Below are 21,475 nucleotides of genomic sequence, written 5' to 3' on the forward strand. Positions count from 1 at the left end.
TATGAAAGTTGGGGACAGGCCACACACATTTCTAGTTGATACTGGTGCACAGAAGTGCTTCATTGATTACCTAACGGTTCCAGATATTCCTCTGTCAGGGCAACAAAATGTTTCTGTAGGGTTCGCTGGCAGACCTGTAATAAGTCTGGTCTCCAAACCGGTACCTATTTCTCTGGCACCATTCACTGATGCATGTCCTTTTCTATTGACAACTAAATGTGGTGAAAACTTGTTAGGTTTGAATTTACTGAAGAAATGATATGCTGTTATTTACTGCTCATCCAATGGTGTATATTTGACTATTTCACCGCAGCACACTTCTACATCTCAGTTCTTGGCACACCCACTACCCAGTGAATTACAAATTGAACCCACTAAACTATGGGGCCTTAGCGATAATGACGTGAGAATGCTCAATGTTGAACCAGTACGCATCCAGTTCATGCAAAATGTCACACTACAGCACACAACACAATACAAGATTTCAGTGGACGAAGAAGCCGCACTGAAAATTATAATTTCAGATCTTGTGCATCTAGGTGTCATTGAATGGATTATGGGCAGCACTTGTAACAGTCCCATACTTCCCGTATACAAGAAGGGTGACAACGCACTGCCTTACCGTTTTGTAATTGATTCGTGGGCCATCAATAACATTGTTTGTCCCCAATTTCCCATTTTGCCTGACATCACACCTATTTTGACTATGATTCCTGCCCAGGCCACTCATTTCTCTGTGGTAGATTTAAAGGACACATTGTTCAGAATACCGATACATGCTGACAGTAGGTACTTGTTCACCTTTACTCTGGGGGGCTATCGTTTATAGTCACTAGAATACCCCAGGATACACTGAAAGCCCTAGCATTTATAGTAGGGTCTTCAAAGAACAACTGGACACTTTAGTATGACCTTCATCTTGCACATTGATACACTACATTGATGACCTACTTTTTGCTGTGGATTCTGAGGAAGCTTGCAAGGAGGGCACTGTGTTGTTATTAACACACTTGGATTAAAAATGGTCACAAGGCTTCTTTGAAGAAACTCCACTACTGTCAACAGGAGGTTGCCTATTTAGGATACCTCCTGTCGAAGGAGGGAATGGCATCTTGCACCAGAAAGAATACAGACTATCTCTGACATGGTGGTTACAAACACACAAACTGAGGTTAGAACTTTTATCGGGAGGACTTCCTATTGCAGGCGATGGATTTCGAATGTTTCTCTTTTTATTAAGCCATTGTTAGCTCTAACGAAGAAAGATGTAGCTCTGCCTTGGGATGCAGCTTGTCAAGATGCTTTTCATATGCTCAAAACCGCTCTGTGTTCCGCGCCAGTATTGGGCACACCAAATTACACTAAGGAGTTTGTGTTATCTGTGCAAGAAAGAGATGCTTGTGCTTTGGCTGTGTTAATGCAGGAACATGGAGGAAAGAACAGGCCGTGCGGCTATTTTTCCTCCATTTTGGACCCTGTTGCATGCGCTTTGCCAATATGTCTTAAAGCTGTGGCTGCTGCCGCTGCATCAGTAAAACAGTGCGAAGGCATGGCTTTGGGTCACTCCTTAATCATCATGGTGCCTCACTCAGTAGATATACTATTGAACAGAATGCAAACCCAACATCTCACATCTTTTCGCCTCACCAGATACAAGCTCAGTTTTTTTGCTCCTCACATCAAAATTAAATGATGTAACACATTAAGCACTGCTGAACTGTTACCTCCCCTAGAGGAGAGTAGCCTTCCTGATACCAATAATTACTGCATCTTTATCACTGAAAATTAAACAAAAGGGAGAATCCATTTGACTAACACACCTCGGCCATCCCCAGATGGAGACATATTTTGTGATGGCTCTTGCTTTAAACTTCTGGTTGGCACTTCTACTGCTGCCTATGCAATCACCACATTAGATACAGTGGTAGAAACTAGGAGGATTCCTTACAACTCTGCCCAAGCAGCAGAAATAATTGCCCTGACTCAAGCTTGTGAGGTATCTCAAGAGCTGGAAGTAAATATTTATACGGACAGTCAGTATGCCTTTGGTGTAGTTCACAATTTTGGGAAACATTGAGACAAAAGGGGATTTCTAACATCCCATGGCACCAATATTCAGCATGGTCCCTTCATAGTGCAGCTTTTATCAGCACTAGCATTACCTAAACAACTAGCAATAATGAAATGTGCAGCCCACCAGAAAATCCCTGACAGTATTGGGAAAGGCAATGCTTTCGCAGACTGAATTGCCAAACAAACAGCCACAGATTTACAGCCTGGAATGTACATATTGGGTCCTGCTAGATGGGTCTCCGAGACTAGGATGATGGAAGAGGTCATTAGCATTGTAAAAGAGATTCAGGCCAAGGCCACAGCTGAAGAAATCAAAGAGTGGGGATCAGGACCAGTTCACGTAGATGAGGAAGGTTGTTGGGTTGACCATGATAAACAGAGATGGATGTTACCTTATGCATATGTACAAGCTATAGTGACCATGGCCCATGGCCCCGCTCAAATAAGCTCAAAAGGCATCTGTAAACACCTAGACCCGGTATGGAGGAACTCCAACATACCCAAAATAGTGGACCGCCTGGTCAAGAATTGCATGATATGTTTACAGCATAACATTGGGAAAGGAACACCAGTAGCTAAGGGCAGCTTTGGTCCACCTTCCATGCCCTTCAAGGTAATAAACTTAGATTTCATTGAGATGAAAAGATGTCAGAATGGTAAATATGTTCTAGTGGTAGTTTGAGCATTTACCAAATGGGTCGAAGCTTTCCCTCTAAAAGATAACACTGCAATGTCCACTGCAAAAGTAATGCTAAAAGAGTACTTTCCTCGTTTTGGTTTACCAAAGGTGATCTGGTCAGACAATGGTTCCCACTTCATAGTATCGGTCACCAAGCACATGCGAGGGATTACAGATAAGAAAGAAATGTAATTCCGCATACCACCCCCAATCAGCCAGATTAGTTGAGGGACATAACTGTACTGTGAAGAACAAGTTAGTCAAAATATGTGCACACAGACAGCTAAAATGACCTGACGCCCTACCATTGATCTTAATGTCAATGGGAATGACAGCAGAAGCTAAATCAGTCTGAGATTTTGATGGGGGAGGCCTGTGGAATGTACCCAAGCCACGAAAAGTGCCAGAGATTGAGTATCCATTATTGGTAGACTTTTGTAACCAGTTGACTCAAAATGTGCATTCGATTCACCAGCAGGTGCGAGAAGCGTTGCCTGATCGATATGTGGGTCCTGGCCACACCATTCAGCCGGGCGACTACGTTCTGGTTAAAGATGTCCAGCGGAAATCCAGCCTTGTGCCGCATTGGAAGGGGCCACTGCAAGTACTATTGGCCACCCAGACTGCTATGCGTGTGGAAGGGAAGAAACACTGGATACATGCAGCACATCTGAAACGAGTACCTTTGCCTTTGCCCTATGACGGATGGACAAAGGAGGGGATTGGTGATTGTGAAAGCGAATACGTTCCTCAGTACGTACCCTTCAGTGACGGAGAATACACTAACCAAAGTTTTAAGCAGCCAGACGTTTCACCTTTAGCCACCGCCGACACACTGTTCAAGGATCACTATGTGCCAGGGGTGTGATGCAATTTTCGACCACATAAATAGCTAGGGAAGGACTTCTGGAAGTTAGGAAAGTGTGGTAACGATATTCCCTCCATACCCCCCAAAGAAGTCTGGGGGTAGAGAGGGCCAAGAACAAAAAGACTCCAAGCAAGACAGGCCACGTGGTCATGTGCCACCCACAGATGAACTTATAAAGCCTATATCAGTGAGGCTTCGTAACAGACACTGAGAGACTATGCCTCTGTTTGGGGTACACAAAAGTGATGAACTGGAAAGCTTTACCACCGGAATGACCAGGTCCAAAGGACTGTGGTCGACTAGAAAAATATGTAATTATAAGTGTTGTGGCATGTATATTACTTATATCAATGCCTGTTTTATGGTTTCTGGAGAGCTCTCACCCCCTAAAAAAAGCATTTTACAAAGATTGTTCTTATTTTGAGAATAAGTATAAAATATAACCTGTAATAGGCATTTTAAATCTGGTAACTGCAGGGATTTGTATAACGGTCCATTTGGCTTCCATTCTCTACCTGGCATATACTTGTTGAACGAGCGTGGAAGAAGGAACTACAGTTCTGATTGCTCTGAGAAGCAGACGCGGGCTGAATGTGTCATTCAGGGCTGATCCAGACCATAACTCACTTGCATCAGCCTGTAAAACAGGCCTGTTTTACAGACTGGAACGGCAGTCTGCGGGGGAGGCTGCCGCTCTCAGACGTGTTACTGTGACTTCTTTGAGTTGCAATTTAGGTGAGCCATATCATCTGGAAGGGATGGTTCTGACGTTAGGAGGAAGAAAGCATACTTATGACACTTGAACACTAAAAACCCTGCATAACAATATGAGGGCCATTGCATTGAGAAGTTTAAACAAAATTAGACATTTAGGAATTTCTATCCCTTTAGAGATGCGGTCACATATATTAAAGAAGGCATTAAGCTGGTATAATTAATGCCAGATCTGTGTGTGCGCACACCTCTGAAATGATTACTTTGATTGAGGAACAAGCCCTTGATATTCTCTTTATAACAGAGACGTGGTTCACAGAGGTTTCGCATGCAATTTTTCACAATTTAGTCCCGGATAACTTTCTCATGCAACATATTGATCGAGTGGGTGAATGTGATGGCGGTATTGCTCTTCTTTATAAAGATGCACTGCGTATCTCCCACTTTAAATTGCTTGACTGGGGAAGTGAGGAAACAAAAGGGAGGGCTCCAACCACATATCAACTCAACAATACACTGTTATTTGTAAGTCTACAGGTCTTTTCAATTTAGTTACAGATACATGCTTCAAAAGTAGGCTTAGTGTCCCTTGACTTAGTAGTTTAAATGTAGACTCAATCCATACGCATGACATTGGTTAATAATTTAACTCATGTATCTGCTTTATTATTTTAGCAGATATTCATCGACAAACCTCTTTAGAGTTATTACTTCATACTTTCTTAAAAGCTGAAAGCAAATTCAACACAAAATAAGCATAGATGGGATACAAAACATAACAGCCATTATTACAAACATAGGTGTGTTAGTTCTGTGCTCAAGCAAATATAACATCATATTTGGCAATTTCGAATATATAAAAATCAATTCCTTGTTACATTTAGGAGGATCCATGCTGGAATCCTATATCTGGTTACGCCAGGGGGAGAGAAAAAACCTAAGTGTTCAGGTGGACTTCAGAGCTTGCTGTATGCTGGATCCACAGATGTTTTGGCTCCTGGTTGGTAAGCCTAATTCTGGGCCTCTGGAATCGTCTCTCTGGATGTAAAAAGAGAGGGGAGAGGAAAGAGAAGGAGAGGACTAAGACTGAGAAGCGTGCCGGGATAAATGTGCAAAAAAGCCATACAAACTGCTGCGAGGGTGGAAACCTCTGCAGGACAAGGGGTTCACGTTAGTTAAAAAAACAAGCCATGATTAGTCTGGTTTGTTGGGCTGGAACTGTGCAGGTACTAACTTGCGGTGGGTCTTGCAGGACAGGTTGGGGGGGCAGCAGGTTTGCCCATCTACCAAGGTGGAGGTGTTAAGATTGTAGAGAGGGACAGCATATATGTCAATACTGAAAAAGTAGATTGCATTAGTTTGTTGTGCAAGTGGTGTGGCACTTGGCACCAGTCTGCAGGAGGAAGGAGAGAAGTAAAAAGGGAGCATTTAGTTGCTAAATGTGGGTAGCTAGCTAGATGTGCTGGGGTCAGCCAGTCTATAGTAGCATACCTTCTTGTCTTTTGGTAACTGGATAACTGGTCCGGTAGATAATGGGAGAGAAGGCTGAGTCCTCTTGGAGAGTCCTGCAATACAAGTCACGCTGCCGCGGAGAGGAACGTGCCTCAGTGTGGATACTAAAACAGGGAGGCGGGAAAGCACACGGGAGAGTGAGACTCGCTCGGTGCAGTGGGTAGTCTCTGGTTCACGGAGGTGGATGAGGCCACTGAGAAATGGGGCCGGGTTGTGAGGTAGCAAAGTCCGGTTACCTTGTTGTTCATGGACAGGGAGCGGCCAACGATTCCTGGCGGTAGAGGGCACAGAGCGGTGTCGCCACCAGCATCAGCGTCTGGAGCAGGGGAGTTGCTAGGTCTGGAAAAGACCCGGGGCTAAGCTGATGTCAGAACAGTTGGGACTGGGGGCTAGCAAGTCTTTTGGCTGTAGCTCCTGAGATTCTATCCGGGGCTACAACCAAAAGATCAGGGGCTATAGCCCCCTTAGCCCCCCCCTAGCAACGCCCCTGGTCTGGAGTCTCAAAAGAGCGGTGCGCTCGGGATGTTACTACGCCTGCATGAGAGCATAGTATACTGGACCTGGCACATGCGTCATGCGTAGGGTGTGTAGGTAGCTATAGTGACGCTTTGAGTTTGTGTTAAGGGGCTAGGAGTAGTACTGGCGCCCCATCGTAGCCTCTGTCATGGAGCCAGAGCACATAACAGCACTGGGGTTTAAGTCTACTTTCAGATCCGAACATTGTGTGGGCTCATCCCAGAATTAACAAGGTCCATCGCAGCTAAACAGCATTGGGTGGGCTGTAAATGAACGTGCTAGTGTTCTAAGGAGCTGAAGAGTGGCTCTGGGACTGGTCCTGAAGGGCAGTGAGTGACTAGTACATTAATGCCTGTTGTCGAACAGATAGCTTTTGGTATGTGTGGGCAGGGCACCACGTTTGGGTACAATGAGATCGCATAGTATTAATATATCATTACAACCTGTTTGCCAGATGCTTTGTTATGGGGTACATGGGGGCAAAGGAGTATATGTAGTGTATACAGTGGTTTCTGAGTTTCTTATGTGGCCATGTACTGTGTGTGCGGCATAAATGGTCCATCTCTCTAGATCTTATGCTCTGGGTGGCCGCCCACTGGGTGTGGTGGCCGGGAGGCTGATTCCACATAGAGGTCGATGGGTTAAGCGGGAGCTGTTGCCTCAATTAGACCATGGGTAATGGGTTGAAGACCCACCACGATTCCTTGTGGTTTAGAGCATTTCTTGTGTTCATGTTGCTGTCAGCTTTGTCTATAACTCACCAAGTTAAATGGTCAGGTCCATGGTGGTATTCCTGAAAGTGGGACACCAACGATGCAATGTGTACCTTACAGCGGATCCAGGATCGGTGTTTGGATGATCCTTTTGCTGATTTGTCTTTGTGTTAGGCCTATGTATCTTAAACCACAGGGACACTCCACTAGATAAATAACATTGCATGTTTTGCCAGTCTTTTGGATTTCATTTTACTGGTGAATTTGCATGCTAGACATGTCTCACAGGGGTAGTGGCCTGTGAGTTCTCTGAGATTCCAGAGTCCTGTTCGCAGGGTTTTCTCCAGGCGGGCGTGTGTCAAGTGTTCTTTCAGGTTTTTTGCATGTTTCAGCGCCATCCTCGGTGGTGGTTCCTCTGGTAAACTCATCTGTATCAAGGGCCAGAACTTCCTGATGGTATGCTGTATCCTGGTGGTGTTGGGCCCAAACGTTGCGACACAGGTTAATCGGAAATCTTCTGTACTCCTTGTTTTAGGGACTAAAAGTGTCTCTCGTGGGGTGCAGAATGCTCTTTTGCTGGTATTTTTAATGCATTTCTTGCGATAGCCCCTTGCTCGTAATCTGTCTTGTAGTGCTGCTGCATGCAGTTTGTATTGGCTGGTATCAGTGCAGTTCCTGCACAGTCTTAAAAATTGTCCATATGGAAGGTTGTTCCTTAAGTTCCTATGGTGGTTGCTCCTGTAGTGCAATAGGATGTTGCGATCCATGTTTTTCCTGAATACAGTGCATGATAATGTGTTGTCGTCCACCATTATTTTAAGGTCTAGGAAGTTGATGCTTTCCGAACTATTGTTCATGGTGAATTTGATTTCAACTGTTTGTTGATTTATCCATTCATGGAAGTCATTAAGTATTGAAAGATCACAGCATGGCGCGAGGCATGCCAGGCCATGGGGAAACTAACTCTGTGTTCCCCCCAAGTGCCGCTAGTGGCGCTGAAGGGAGTGGATGCACAACTAAGAAAGACAATACGTAGATATTGGGAACCGGTGGGCATAGCAACACTGGGAGATGTGTGGCGCGATGGGAGGGCACTGGGATTTACAACACTAACGGAAGAAGCTGGAGTACACCCTGGGCAGTACATTACCTACACTAGGCTGGTAAGGCAGATAAGAGCCACATGGCCTGAAATAGCACTAGAAGACCAACCAGACTCATAGAGACAATATATGACATCTCGGAGGGAGGGCATGAGGTATCCCGTATTTATGAACTGGTAATGTCCAGGGTGGGGAAGGAGGTGACCCAGTTGAGACGGGAGTGTGAGGAGGATGTGGGAGAACCCATGCAGGACGGGCAATGGGAAAGAGCTCAGCGGTACCACAAGAAGGTGTCCAGAAACGAGAGACTACAACAGATCCAGCTATATGTAACTCACAGGGCCTGCATTACCCCTCAAAAGATAGCCCGATAGAAGATCACAGAAACACAAATGTGCCCCAAATGTGGGGAAGTAAACACGGGGATGATGCATATGTTTTGGGCATGTCCAGAGATTCAGAAATTTTGCGGGGATCACCCACCGCTTTACTGAGAAAGGAATCAAGTTAGATGTAGAATCGGTGTGGGCGTGCATGATGGGAGGATTTACCAGACCACGTAAAATGAAGCATGTCTGGAAACTTAAGGACCTGGCTTATATTTTGGCCAAACGCAGAATAGCCATGGGGTGGAAAGCGGGTCAGAGACCCAGGATAGAAGTGTCGTGGCATGACCTTCTGAAATGGGCACAAGCGGAAACAACAGCATGGTACTAAGTGGCCTACAGGGGGAGGATGATGAAGTCGGAACGTTGATGGCCTGGAGACAACTAGTGGCCTCGTTAACCGAGCCCACCCGGGCCAGTCCAAGCGAACATGACACCTCAGGGAGCATGGAATGAGGGGTGCCCCTGGAGGAGTAGGACTAGAAGTGCAATAGAGTAAGCATGAGTTATGGAGGGAGAGATTGGGATGGGAGTGATAAATAAATGTTGATTCATACGATGTTTGGACATTTATAAAAATCACTGTCGAGTGTGCTGTGCTGTTTGTAAATTTGGAAAATAATAAAATGTGTCCAAAAAAAAAAGCATTGAAAGATCACCATGCCATATGAAGATGATGTCATCTATGTAGCGGTACCAGTGTGTGATATAGCTCGAGGAAGGGTTGTTGGCAGCGAGAATATAAGTTTCTTAAACTCTGCCATAAAGATCACAGCGCGGCTGGGGGCAAATGACTGGGGAAGTGAATCACAAGTGTGGCAATTTACTATTGAGCTATCCCCCAACCCAGCTGTTCATGTGGTTCTAGGCTGCAGGCCCCCAGGAGTATAAAAGGAATTTCTAGAAGGTCTCAACCTTTTTTTAACTACAGTGGGTAGTAAACAGGCAGAAATTATATTACTGCGGAACTGGAATTTATGGTTGGATGACCAAAGTCATCCAGGTTGGGATACTTTCAAAACTCTTGGCCTTGGCCCTTTGGGAATAAGGTCTACCTTTAGTAAGGGTCACTGTCGCGATCCAATAATAGTAAGAGGTATGTGTACATTGCTTCTAGACAATATACCGATTTATTGGTCAGACCATTTGTTGCAATTATTTGTACTGACGGTCAAATCAATCAGTTCTCAAAGTCCTAGAGAGGATATCTGGATACAATCTCGGAGACAAAGATTTGAATAATATATCTGCACAGGAAGTGATGAATGCACTTTCGAAGGTCGATAATACACTGTCCAGCGAGGATTTATTTCTTACTGGAACTAAACTCATGGAAGTTATTTGTTCTTGGGATGCACCAAAAAAAACCTATGCGAAAGAGGATTTCCAAGGCTTGGTTTACTCAAAATTTGATTCCATTACGCAAACAAGTTAGTTGGACAGGTCGGAATTGGCAAAGGCACCCTACAGAAGAAAATAGTACGAAAGCCAAAATGGCACTCTTGCTCTATAAAAAAGCAATTTCTGAGGAAAAACGAAAGTTCCTTCATAAAGAAATTAGTGAGGCAGGTAATCACTCAAGGGAACTTTTTTCAATTATTTCCAAATAATTCCATCATCCTAGCAGCAGTCATTTATCTATTACTCCATCATTGGCACAGGCCAATGCCTTTAATAGCTTTTTTGTGGATATAATTGTTGCAGTTAAGAGCAATATTGCAGCCTTGAATCCGACTCCTTTCACCTCAGTGCAATTAAACGCGGCTGTTGATATTAGAGGACACGATCAAGTTATTCATCCTTTAAAACAGGTTAACTTTCATCATGCTACGGTTGAGAACATATGTGCATTGATGAAAAACTTTAAAACCAACAAACAGCTGTTTGTTCCCCTTAACGTATGGTTGAGGAAATTGCTCTTTTGTTACTTACTTTGTTAAGTTAATTTGGATCCCTTGGTCCTTCAGAATTATCACCCCATCGCTGGCATTCCCTGGCCAGGGAAAATATTGGAGAAAGTGGTGACTCAACAACTGCAGGCATTTGTTGACGAGGAATCACTTATGGATCCCTGGCAGTCTGGGTTCCGTCCACAATTTGGCACGGAGACGGCTCTGCTAACAGTCTATGGGCCTCATTACGACCCAGGCGGTAAGTTACCGCCTGGGTCGTACCTTTTCCACTATGGCGTAAACTACGTTTACGCCATGGTGGTTGGCGGACTTACCGCCCCATTCCGAGGTGAGTGGGGCGGTAAGTCCCCATTAACCCATTTACCCTTCTCCATTCCCATTTTTGCCCCATAGGGCATAATGGGAGTGGGGAAGGCGTTAATTACGCCACCGTAAATTACGGTGGCGTAATTAACCACAAGGTCCCTTAGCGCCATGGATTTTAACACCTGCTAAAAGCAGGTGTTAAAACCTCCATGGCGCTAAGGGACCTCGGAATCAGGCGGTAAGGGTCGGCGCTGTTTACACCGCCGTAAACCCCTTACCGCCTGGGTCCTAATGAGGCCCTATGATGAACTGTTGAAGGTGACTGATCAGGGCAAGCATTCACTTTTAGTGATGCTTGACCTGCCAGCAGTCTTTGATACGGTTCATCATGAAATTTTCCTAGAGAGACTGAGGATGGTCGGGAGAGTTTCGGAGCAGGCCATTCGGTGGTTCAGGTCTTGTTTGGAGAGGCGTCAACAATGTGTTAGACTGGATGCTTTTATATCAGCCCCCAGTACTGTGGATTGTGGGGTTCCATGGGGGGTCCTCACCTTCGCCACTCCTTTTTAATTTATATCTTTGACTGGTCATGGAAATTCTGAGACATCATGGAATTCGTTTCCAGTCTTATGCTGACGATACTCAGATTTTCATTACAATTGACAAGGTTAGGGAAACCTTAGTTAAGATTAGTGAATGTCTTCAGGAGATTAGTGAGTGGAGAGCTTCTAATCAACTGCAATTGAATGCAGCCAAGACAGAGTTTATTCTATTTGGCCCTCGGTATCTTGCGGCCACTATAAAAAATCAACCACTCCCCAAGTTATTGGGAGACAAACTCAAGTTTTCTGCTAAAGTTAAAAACCTTGGCTGCATCTGGCAGGATAACTTGGGTAGTGAAAGCCAGGTTAGAGCCAAGGTAAAAGCTATTTTTTACTCCCTGAGACTTCTACGTCAAAGTCTTCCGTACATTCCGGAAGAAGACCATGCGTGGGTAGCGGGAGCACTCACAAATGCCCACCTGGACTATTGTGATAGTCAATTGGTGGGCATTCCAAAAAAACAACTTAAAAACACAACTTAGTAGACTGCAAAGAGCGCAGAATGCAGCGGTCAGGCAGGTCTATCGACTAAACAAAACCTCCCATGTTTCTCCCTCTCGACGTCTTCTTCATTGGTTATCAGTTGAAGACCGGATACAATTCACAGTTGCTTGTCTGGTCTTTCAGTGTATGAATAATCTGGCACCTGATTACCTTAAGGACACGCTTAGGTACTATCAACCATCCAGATGTCTATGCTCAAGCGAGCAAGCTCTGTTAATCATCCCCTCATCCACATTTGTGTCCAGAGGGGACAGAAGATTCTCGGTGTATGGTCCTAGACTATGGAGCAGCTTACCCAGGGAAATTAGGACCCTGAATTCCCTGCTCAAGTTCTGTAAAGCCCTAAAAACCTTTCTGTTTAAATAAAGTTCTAGCTATTTGGGGCTGGTCAGAACTTTCACATTTGCATAGAATGTGGTTATGAGTACAACTCTTGCAATTTGTCTTTAGCAGATGTCATCTGCGCCATTATACGGTTTGGTCCGCTTCGAGCGCGTTACAAATTCCTCAAATCAAATCCAATCAAATTGCCCACGATCGGCTCCACTACTAGGCCTCCTTTCTATGTATACACACACACACTTCGGCCCCTTGATCTTAATCACCAAGAGGGATATTTCAATTACACCTTCACAAGAATAATGAATGATACTCATGCGATACTGAACAAAACCAACTGTTGGGTATGTTCCCACCTTCCACAACACAGGAAGAAAGGTATAGGATAGTATATATATCGTCTCCCATTGTCCACTGCTTGCTATGCATCTTGTAGGGCCATGTCTTTTGGTATGGAAGATGGAATGACAGTACCAAAGGTAACTTCGATGGGACAAATATAAATACTTTTGATCAGCAGGTGCTACTACCTTTGGGATGCTCAGTGTTTGCTAACAGGAGCACTACAAACACTGCTGCCACCAAATACACAGACAGGAATTCTAGGCCATACCAATCAAAGATATCATTTCAAATGGCACCAGTAGGGGGTAGGGTAGCAGACTCCTCCCCTACTGTTTCAGGTTATTCAGAGGTTACACACATTGGGGTCCTGAATTCATGTTAAAGAAGGTAGCTGATACATCAGTACTTAGGCTTGGAATTTGTTTACAGCATGGATTTGGAAAATACTTTCTGTTCCTGCTATGAACGCTGTTTCCATTCTCTGCTGCTGTTGCTGCTACCTAATGCTTACCTACTTTAGGGTCTATGCTATGCCAGTGCTTCTCTAGAGCTCTAGAACACTTACAACCTGAACGCTGGTCCCCTGGGAATGTGACGAATGCACTAATTATGCAGGATATGGAAATTTAGAAATGTATGAATATTTATGTACATACATTTGATGATGTATATAAAATGGGTTTGCTTAGGCTAAAAGGAGGGTTTGTGAAAATGCATATATTCAGGTTAGCCTTAAGCTCCTCCATTTTCTATTTCATGCACTCACTCCTTTTTGCAAATCTCTTATTTGGAGATGGAAGGAATATGTTCGCTGCACAGAAATGCTGAGCCACATAGAAATGTTGCTTGCAAAGAACAATCAGCTTATTGTTTATACAGCCTTGGGTCTTGAACAGCCAGGACCCAGCATGATAAGATATACGGGGGTGCAGCTATTTAATTGCATGGGTCTCACAAATGCACGTACTAATAATTTATGAAAAAGGAGATGTTCTGTATGTACCAGGAAAGGGTTACTCTAAATAAACTGTAAGACCCACGAATGCAGAGTAACCCTCGGTCATGAAAACAAAGATAATAGCGGTAGGTGTCTTCCTTCAGTGGGAACAGTCTGCTGTCTTGTAAGGTCAGAAAGTTAGAATGTACAGAGCATGAAATCACTGACGAATGTAAGTGAACATGGGTCTGCCTGAAGCGAATAAACTCTATTGTTATACTTATCTCTGTGTCTGTTGGTCTTGTCTTATTTGCAGTACAGTTACCAGATTTTGGTTTTGCAGACAATGATTCCAGCATGGGCTCTTTCAGAGTCGAGTCCTGAGTAACACCCAGGAATAGCTCCGATCTGGGCACTCGCAGAGTCGAGTCCGGAATAACACCCAACAATAGCTCCGACCTGGTGACTCGCAGATTCAAGTCTAGACTATGGCTCAACAATGTCTACAAAATGGTCAAGTACAGTGTAAGGACCAAGGTTTTTGCCTGGATAGTTGTATGAATGCTAATGTCAGCAATTTTGATCTCAACAAATTTCTGTTTAGATGAGCAAAGTGTCTTGCCAGTATCGGCAGTTCCATCTTGACTTTGTTGAAACGTAGCAACCACAACTGCATCCAGGGGACATAGGAGGTATCATGTTTGAAGTATTTCTCAGGATCCCAACCCAGCCCCAAGATCCTCTGTGTGCTGTTTGCGCAGTTTTGAAACTAGATGTCTACCTGCAGCAGCAGGTCATGCAGATGCTTAACTGAGATGTTAAATGGCACGAGTGACACGCTTGTGCATTGGGGGACTCCACATCTGATACTGGGAGAAGCAGACTCTGATGCATAACGTCTGATCTGTGAGAGTTTATTGCCCAGTTAGGTGTGAACCCATTCCAATGCTGCTTCTGACTTCCCCACCACCTCGCCCAACATTTCCACTGGCTCTCCACAGGACACCACAATCTTCCCCTGCCTGTGCACACTATCACTCAACATTTCCCTGGCTTTTTGCAATGTACCCCAACATTCCATGGTCCTCTCTAGTGCTCCCCAGCCTCCCTGTGCTGTAGACGCTAAGCCCCAGAATTCCATACCTCTCCGGAGGGACTTATCGGCACAGGTCAGAAAAAATAGTCTATGCTGAACACAATTGATCACCAGCAATTAATTCGGCACTTGGGTATAGAAGAACCAGGATGACATTTCTTTTGCTATAGCGTGGCGGATCACAGGACATCCTCTCTCAGGGAATAAAAATGGGATATTGCCAGTCAGGCTGATTCTTCATGCTTAAATATGTCATCATATGAGATCGGACCTGGTTGATAGCTGTGAGTGGAATGCCGCTCTAGCAACTTGTGGTGCAGTACTGGCTGCCATTTTACAGACAGCATTTCTAAAATACCCTAGAATCCTGAAAATAGAAACAAGATAGTCTGACCTTGGGCAGTGTGATGTAGTTGGGCGGTGCCAGGGTAAGCACCGTCTCTGTGACCTCAGTGCTTCTCGCTGTCACTGTCACCAACTCCACTTCTGGGACCACATAGACCTCCGACCAGTGGACAGCCTCCAGTTCCGAGTCCGGCAAACTGCCCTACAATCAGAAACCAGGGAAAAAGGGAACTTAATTACACAGAAAGAAAGAAGAAGGGAAAAGGAATTGAGTGGAAAGAAGGAAGGAATCAAAGGGAAGTGATGGAAAGGAGAGCAGGGAGGAAGGAGGAAGGGAGGAAGGGAGGGAGAGTTGGATGGAAGGAGGGATGGAGGGAGGGAGGTAAAGAAGGAATGAGGGGAGGGAGGGTTGGGAAGGAGAGGGAGGGGCAAGTGAGGAGATGGACTAAACAAGCTCTTAGGTAAAGATAATGTGAGAATAAAAAGATACGAGCAAGAGAACAAGAAAGTGTGTCTTTCAATATGCATGTTTGTACACATGTTTATGTCTATATTTGTTTATCTGTACATTCAAATGTGCCAGAATACACAGTAATGTGTGTGTATTTGTGTGCGTGCATGCACGAGTAAGAACCTCAGTTATCTTTAATCAAAAGCAGTCATTGTGGTCTAGTGAAGCTTACTGGACCCTTACCCGCTACCCTCTAAAGACAAAAAGAAATGCTTGCCTAACATTTCTGAAGTGCTTATCAAGTAGTTGAAGAATGTGTCCCTTCTACCCAAAGGGGAGCCCCCTCCTGTGAGACTAGGGAGGTGAGCTCACTTTGTAACACCCTCCCTAGGGGTTGAAGCCAGTGGTACTTCTCAGGGATAGTCTCCCCTTTGGGGACAAGGACTCCTTTTCCTGTGAGGAACTCCCTCATGCCCTCCACAAGATGGCATATTTGGGACTATCTAATGCACAAAATAATTACAAGTTTACAAGTGAACTTATGCCGTTACCAAAAAGAAAAAGAATGTGTCCCTTTAAATCAAAATCTTCAATGAACTGCGACAAGTGTGTTGAAGAGGGAGGACACGACAAGGATAGAGGAGAGAGAACGAGAGATTGAGGAAGGCAGACGCCAACAGGAGAGGCCCTCTGTGCCTAGAACACCTGAAGGAGATGGAGCTGAAGCAGACCACAAAGCCTGCGAAGATCAGAACTGCTGAGAGCAGGAGACAGAAGCACTGGAAGCCCAGCATGTACGAAAATCCAGAAGCTAGACGGTAGCTAGACGGCTTGAGCGGAAAGCTTGATGGTGGCGTGACCACAAAGTTGTCATGCTGGCCAGGTTGCCCATTCAACTATGCCGACACACCCCATGGAGCAGCAATGCGCAGACCAGTTACCCATAGTGGTATCGAGAAGCCGAGGAGAAGAGAGAACCTCTCAAGAAACGGATGGCATGGAAACTGAACCGAGAAGCAAAAGGAAGGAAGGATAATATCTCCAGTATCTACGGGGCACCAGAATCATTCCCCTGTAATACCAAGGACAGGGGGAACAGGAGTATCGGGAAGCCAAAAGGGACTGGTTATAGAGTCTGAGAAACTCGTTGCAGTACAAATGACGAAAGCATTAAAACAAAGTTGATGAACTTGAACTGTATTAATGTGATAAAAAGAAGCATAGAAACCTCAACGAGGGGGAGAAACAGAATTGGGTATCACTACTTGGGAAGAGGGGAAAACAACCCATTATCCAAGAAACGAAGACCAGAACATAATAGAGCGTTATAGAGTCTGAGAAACTCGTCGCAGTACAGTACAAATGACAAAAGCATGAAAACCAAGTTGATGAACTGTATTCATGTGATAAGAAGCATAGCAACCTCAAAAAAGGAGAGCAACAGAATTGGAGTATCACTACTTGGGAAGAGGGGAAAATAGCCCATTATCCAAGAAACGAAGAGCAGAACATAATAAAGAGAGGAATGACAAAAGTGTGAAAACCAAGGAGATGAACTGTATTAATGTGATAAAGAGAAGCATAGAAACCTCAACGAGTGAGAGAAATAGAAATGGACTATCCCTACCCTAGGAAGATTGGAAAATAACCCATTATCCAAGAAACAAGGTGTGAAACATAACAGAGCGAGATAACTATGAACTAAAATCATAACGATCCCTAGGAAAAGCATTGTACAGGGAGGTCCATACCAAGAAAAGGTGAAATATAATTATTTGGAAAGCCAACGTCCCAGAGGAGAAGGCCCTATAAAGACTATTCAGAACTCGCTAAAACAGAGCGAAGGTTTCAGAAAAGGGCATGGAAACCCCACAATCAAGAGGAGAGAAAGACTACCAGTCCTATAAAGGAGTTACGTAAACTGTTACAAAGGATAACAAGATTCTACTTCAAAATTGCATATTAACCAGAACTATCAAAGAAGGGAAGCACAACCATCATGAGAAGGGAGTCATTCTCCTGACCTTAGTTGATTAAACTAGTAGTAGAGTAGTTAGGATTAGTTTTGGACAGGAGACTGATTCTTTCAGACTTTCAGACTTTCACTGATGCCGGAAGAGCACCTTAGTTAGTAAAGTAATAAGGGAAACTCCATAGCGATAGAGAACAATTGGCCTTATTCGTATTCTTTAATAAAGATATAATGAAAATGTCCTCATAGTGTCCTCATAGTGTCCGCATCCTTCTTCTGACCCGCCACTGGTTCTACACGTGTTTTGCCTCATCGTTGTCTATGATGACTATGATGACTAGAGCACAAGGGAGTTGTAGTCCAAAACATCGACAGAGTCAAAAGTTGCAGACCCATGCTTTAAGCATTCAATACACTGCATAGTAAATGTTCAGTGGTGGATGATATAGCTCATTTATATTTTGAGTGCTCTACACATGCCTGGGAAAAGCTCAGCAAAGGCTGAAGGAATTATGGGAGCACTTTGCTTGCTTAATCAATGCTTAGGAAATGCTTTTCTATTTGACTAGGATATTTACCGCATCCACACATGTAACAGTGCCTAAAATGCGCACAGTGTCTCGACAGTATGTTTTTGTTTGTACATTATCTGTAAGCAAAATTTATGTAAAGTGAATAAACAAAAATCACATAAATATGTCAATACAAAAAGTCAAACCTCTAAAGCCAACACAAATTAGATACAAATCTGAAAATCAACTAAAGACCAACTCCAAACAAGACAAGGGACCTTACCTGCACATACCTGTTCCGAAGTCTGCGTAAAATAGCCACACACTCTCAACTCACCCAAACCAAGGAATGCATGAAATAGCCGCACACTCCCAACACACCCAAACCAAGGATTGTGTGAAATAGTCACACACTCCCAACACACCCACACCAAGGATTGCATGAAATAGCCACACACTCCCAAAACACCAAAACTAAGGATTGCGTGAAATAGCCACACACTACCAACTCACTCGAACCAAGGAAAGCATGAAACAGCCACAAACACCCAACACACCGAAGCCAAGGACTATGTGAAATAGCCACACACTCCCAACTCACCAGAACTAAAATGTGTGAAATAGTCACACACTCCCAACTCAACCGAACCAAGGAATGCGTTAAATAAGCACACACTACCAACACACCCAGACAAAGGAATCTGTGAAATAACCACACACTCCCAACTCACAAAAACTATGGAATGCATGAAATAGCCGCACACTCCCAACACAGCCAGACAAATGAATCTGTGAAATAGCCACACACTCCCAACTCACCTGCACTACGGAATGCATGAAATAGCCACACACTCCCAGCACACCCAACCAAGGAATGCATGAAATAGCCACACACTCCCAACACACCTGAAACCAAGGAATGCGTGAAGTCGCCACACAATCCTAACTCACCCAAACCAAGGAATGCGTGAAATAGCCACACACTCCCAACACACCCGAATCAAGAAATGTGTTTAATAGCCACACACTCCCAACACACCCAAACTAAGGATTGTGTGAAATAGCCACACACTCCCAACACACCCAAACCAAGCAATGCGTGAAATAGCCACACACTCCCACCACACCCGAACCAAGGAATGCAAGAAAATACCCACACACTCCCATGATACCAGAACCAAGGAATACGTGAAATAGCAACATATGCCGAACACACCCGAACCAAGGAATGTGTGAAATTGCCACACACCCGAACTAAGGATTGCATGAAATAGCCACACACTCCCAACTCACTCGAACCAAGGAATGCATGAAAAAGCCACAAACACCCAACACACTGAAGCCAAGGACTATGTGAAATAGCCACACACTCCCAACTCACCAGAACTAAAATGCGTGAAATAGTCACACACTCCCAACTGAACCGAACCAAGGAATGTGTGAAATAACCACATACTCCCAACACACCCAGACAAAGGAATCCGTGAAATAACCACACACTCCCAACTCACACTAACTACGGAATGCATGAAATAGCCACACACTCACAACACAGCCAGACAAATGAATCTGTGAAATAGCCACACACTCCCCACTCACCTGCACTACGGAATGCATGAAATAGCCACACACTCCCAGCACACCCAACCAAGCAATGCATGAAATAGCCACACACTCCCAACACACCTGAAAAAAGGAATGTGTGAAATCGCCACACACTCCCAACTCACCCGAACCAAGAAATGTGTGAAATAGCCAACACTCCCAACACACCCAAACCAAGGATTGCGTGAAATAGCCACACACACTCCCAACACACCCAAACCGAGGAATGCGTGAAATAGCAACACATGCCGAACACACCCGAACCAAGGAATGTGTGAAATTGCCAGACACCCGAACTAAGGATTGCATGAACTAGCCACACACTCCCAACTCACTCGAACCAAGGAATGCATGAAACAGCCACAAACATCCAAAACACCCAAGCCAAGGACTATGTGAAATAGCCACACACTCCCAACTCACCAGAACTGAAATATGTGAAAGAGACACACACTCCCAACTCAACCGAACCATGGAATGCGTGAAATAACCACACACTCCCAACACACCCAGACAAAGGAATCTGTGAAATAGCACGCACTCCCAACTCACCCGTACTACGGAATGCATGAAATAGCCACACACTCCCAGCACACCCAACCAAGGAATGCATGAAAAAGCCACACACTCCCAACACACCTGAAACCAAGGAATGTGTGAAATCGCCACACACTCCCAACTCAACCGAACCAAGGAATGCGTGAAATAGCCACACACTCCCAACACATCCGAACCAAGAAATGCATGAAATAGCCACACACTCCCAAAACATCCACACTGAGGAATGCGTGGAATAACCACACACTTCAACACACCAGAAACAAGGAATGTTTGAAATAGCCACACAATTTAAACACACCTAAACCAAGGAAACTGTGAAAGCCATTTATTCCTACCCAACATACCGAAACCAAGAAATGCATGAAATAGCCACATTCTCCCAACACAGCCAAAACAAACACTGCATGAAATAGCCAAACAGTCCCAAAAAACCCGAACAAAGGAATGCGTGAAATAGCCATACACTCCCAACACACCTGAACCAAGGAATGTGTGAAATAGCTGCACACTTCCAAAACACCTGAACCAAGGAATGCGTGAAATAGCCACAAACTCCGAACACACCCGAACCAAGGAATCTGTGAATAGCCATTTACTCCCAACCAACACACCCAAACCGAGAAATGCATTTAACAGCCAAACACTCCCAACACACCGAAACCAAGGAATTTGTGAAATAGCCACACACTCCCAAAACACCCGTACGAAGAAATTAGTGAAATAGCCACACACTCCCAACACACCCAAACCAAGGAATGTGTGAAATAGCCACAAACTCCCGAAACATCCAAACCAAGGATAGCGTGAAATAGCCACACACTCCCAACACACCCAAACCAAGAAATTTGTGAAATAGCCACACACTCCCAAAACACCCGAACCAAGAAATTAGTGAAATAGCCACACACTCCCAACACACCCAAACCAAGGAATGCGTGAAATAGCCACAAACTCCCAAAACATCCAAACCAAGGATAGCGTGAAATAGCCACACACTCCCAACAAACCTGAAGCAAGGAATGTGGGGAAATAGCCACACACTTCCCACACACCCGATATCAAGGAATGTGTGAAATAGCCACACACTCCCAACACACCCAAACCAAGGAATGTGTGAAATAGCCATACACTCCCAAAACACCCGAACCGAGGAATGCGTGAAATAGCCACACACTCCAACACACCGGAAAAAAGGAATGCGTGAAATAGCCCCACACTCCAAACACACCGAACCAAGGAATCTGTGAAATAGCCATTTACTCCCAAACAACACACCGGAAACAAGAAATGCATGAAATAGCCACATTCTCCCAACAGAGCCAAAACAAGCGCTGCATGAAATAGCCACAAGTCCCAACACACCGAACAAAGGAATGAGTGAATAGCCACACTGCCAACACACCCGAACCAAGGAATGCGTGAA

At 44.6% G+C, this 21,475-nt stretch overlaps 1 protein-coding gene across 6 annotated transcripts in view; it reads right to left on the reverse strand.

Moving 5' to 3' along the window:
- The window catches only part of DLG3 (discs large MAGUK scaffold protein 3), a 2,111,742-nt gene that overhangs the window by 1,702,841 nt on the left and 387,426 nt on the right, over window positions 1–21,475 (reverse strand). For all 6 annotated transcript variants that reach the window (XM_069612439.1, XM_069612441.1, XM_069612436.1 and 3 more), the window contains exon 4: window positions 15,001–15,153. In XM_069612439.1, coding sequence (XP_069468540.1) covers window positions 15,001–15,153 — 153 coding nt within the window. The remainder of the gene's footprint in view (window positions 1–15,000; window positions 15,154–21,475) is intronic.

The sequence above is a fragment of the Ambystoma mexicanum genome, chromosome 5p (genome assembly GCF_040938575.1).
Source record: "Ambystoma mexicanum isolate Mex_15411 chromosome 5p, UKY_AmexF1_1, whole genome shotgun sequence".
NCBI lineage: Eukaryota > Metazoa > Chordata > Amphibia > Caudata > Ambystomatidae > Ambystoma > Ambystoma mexicanum.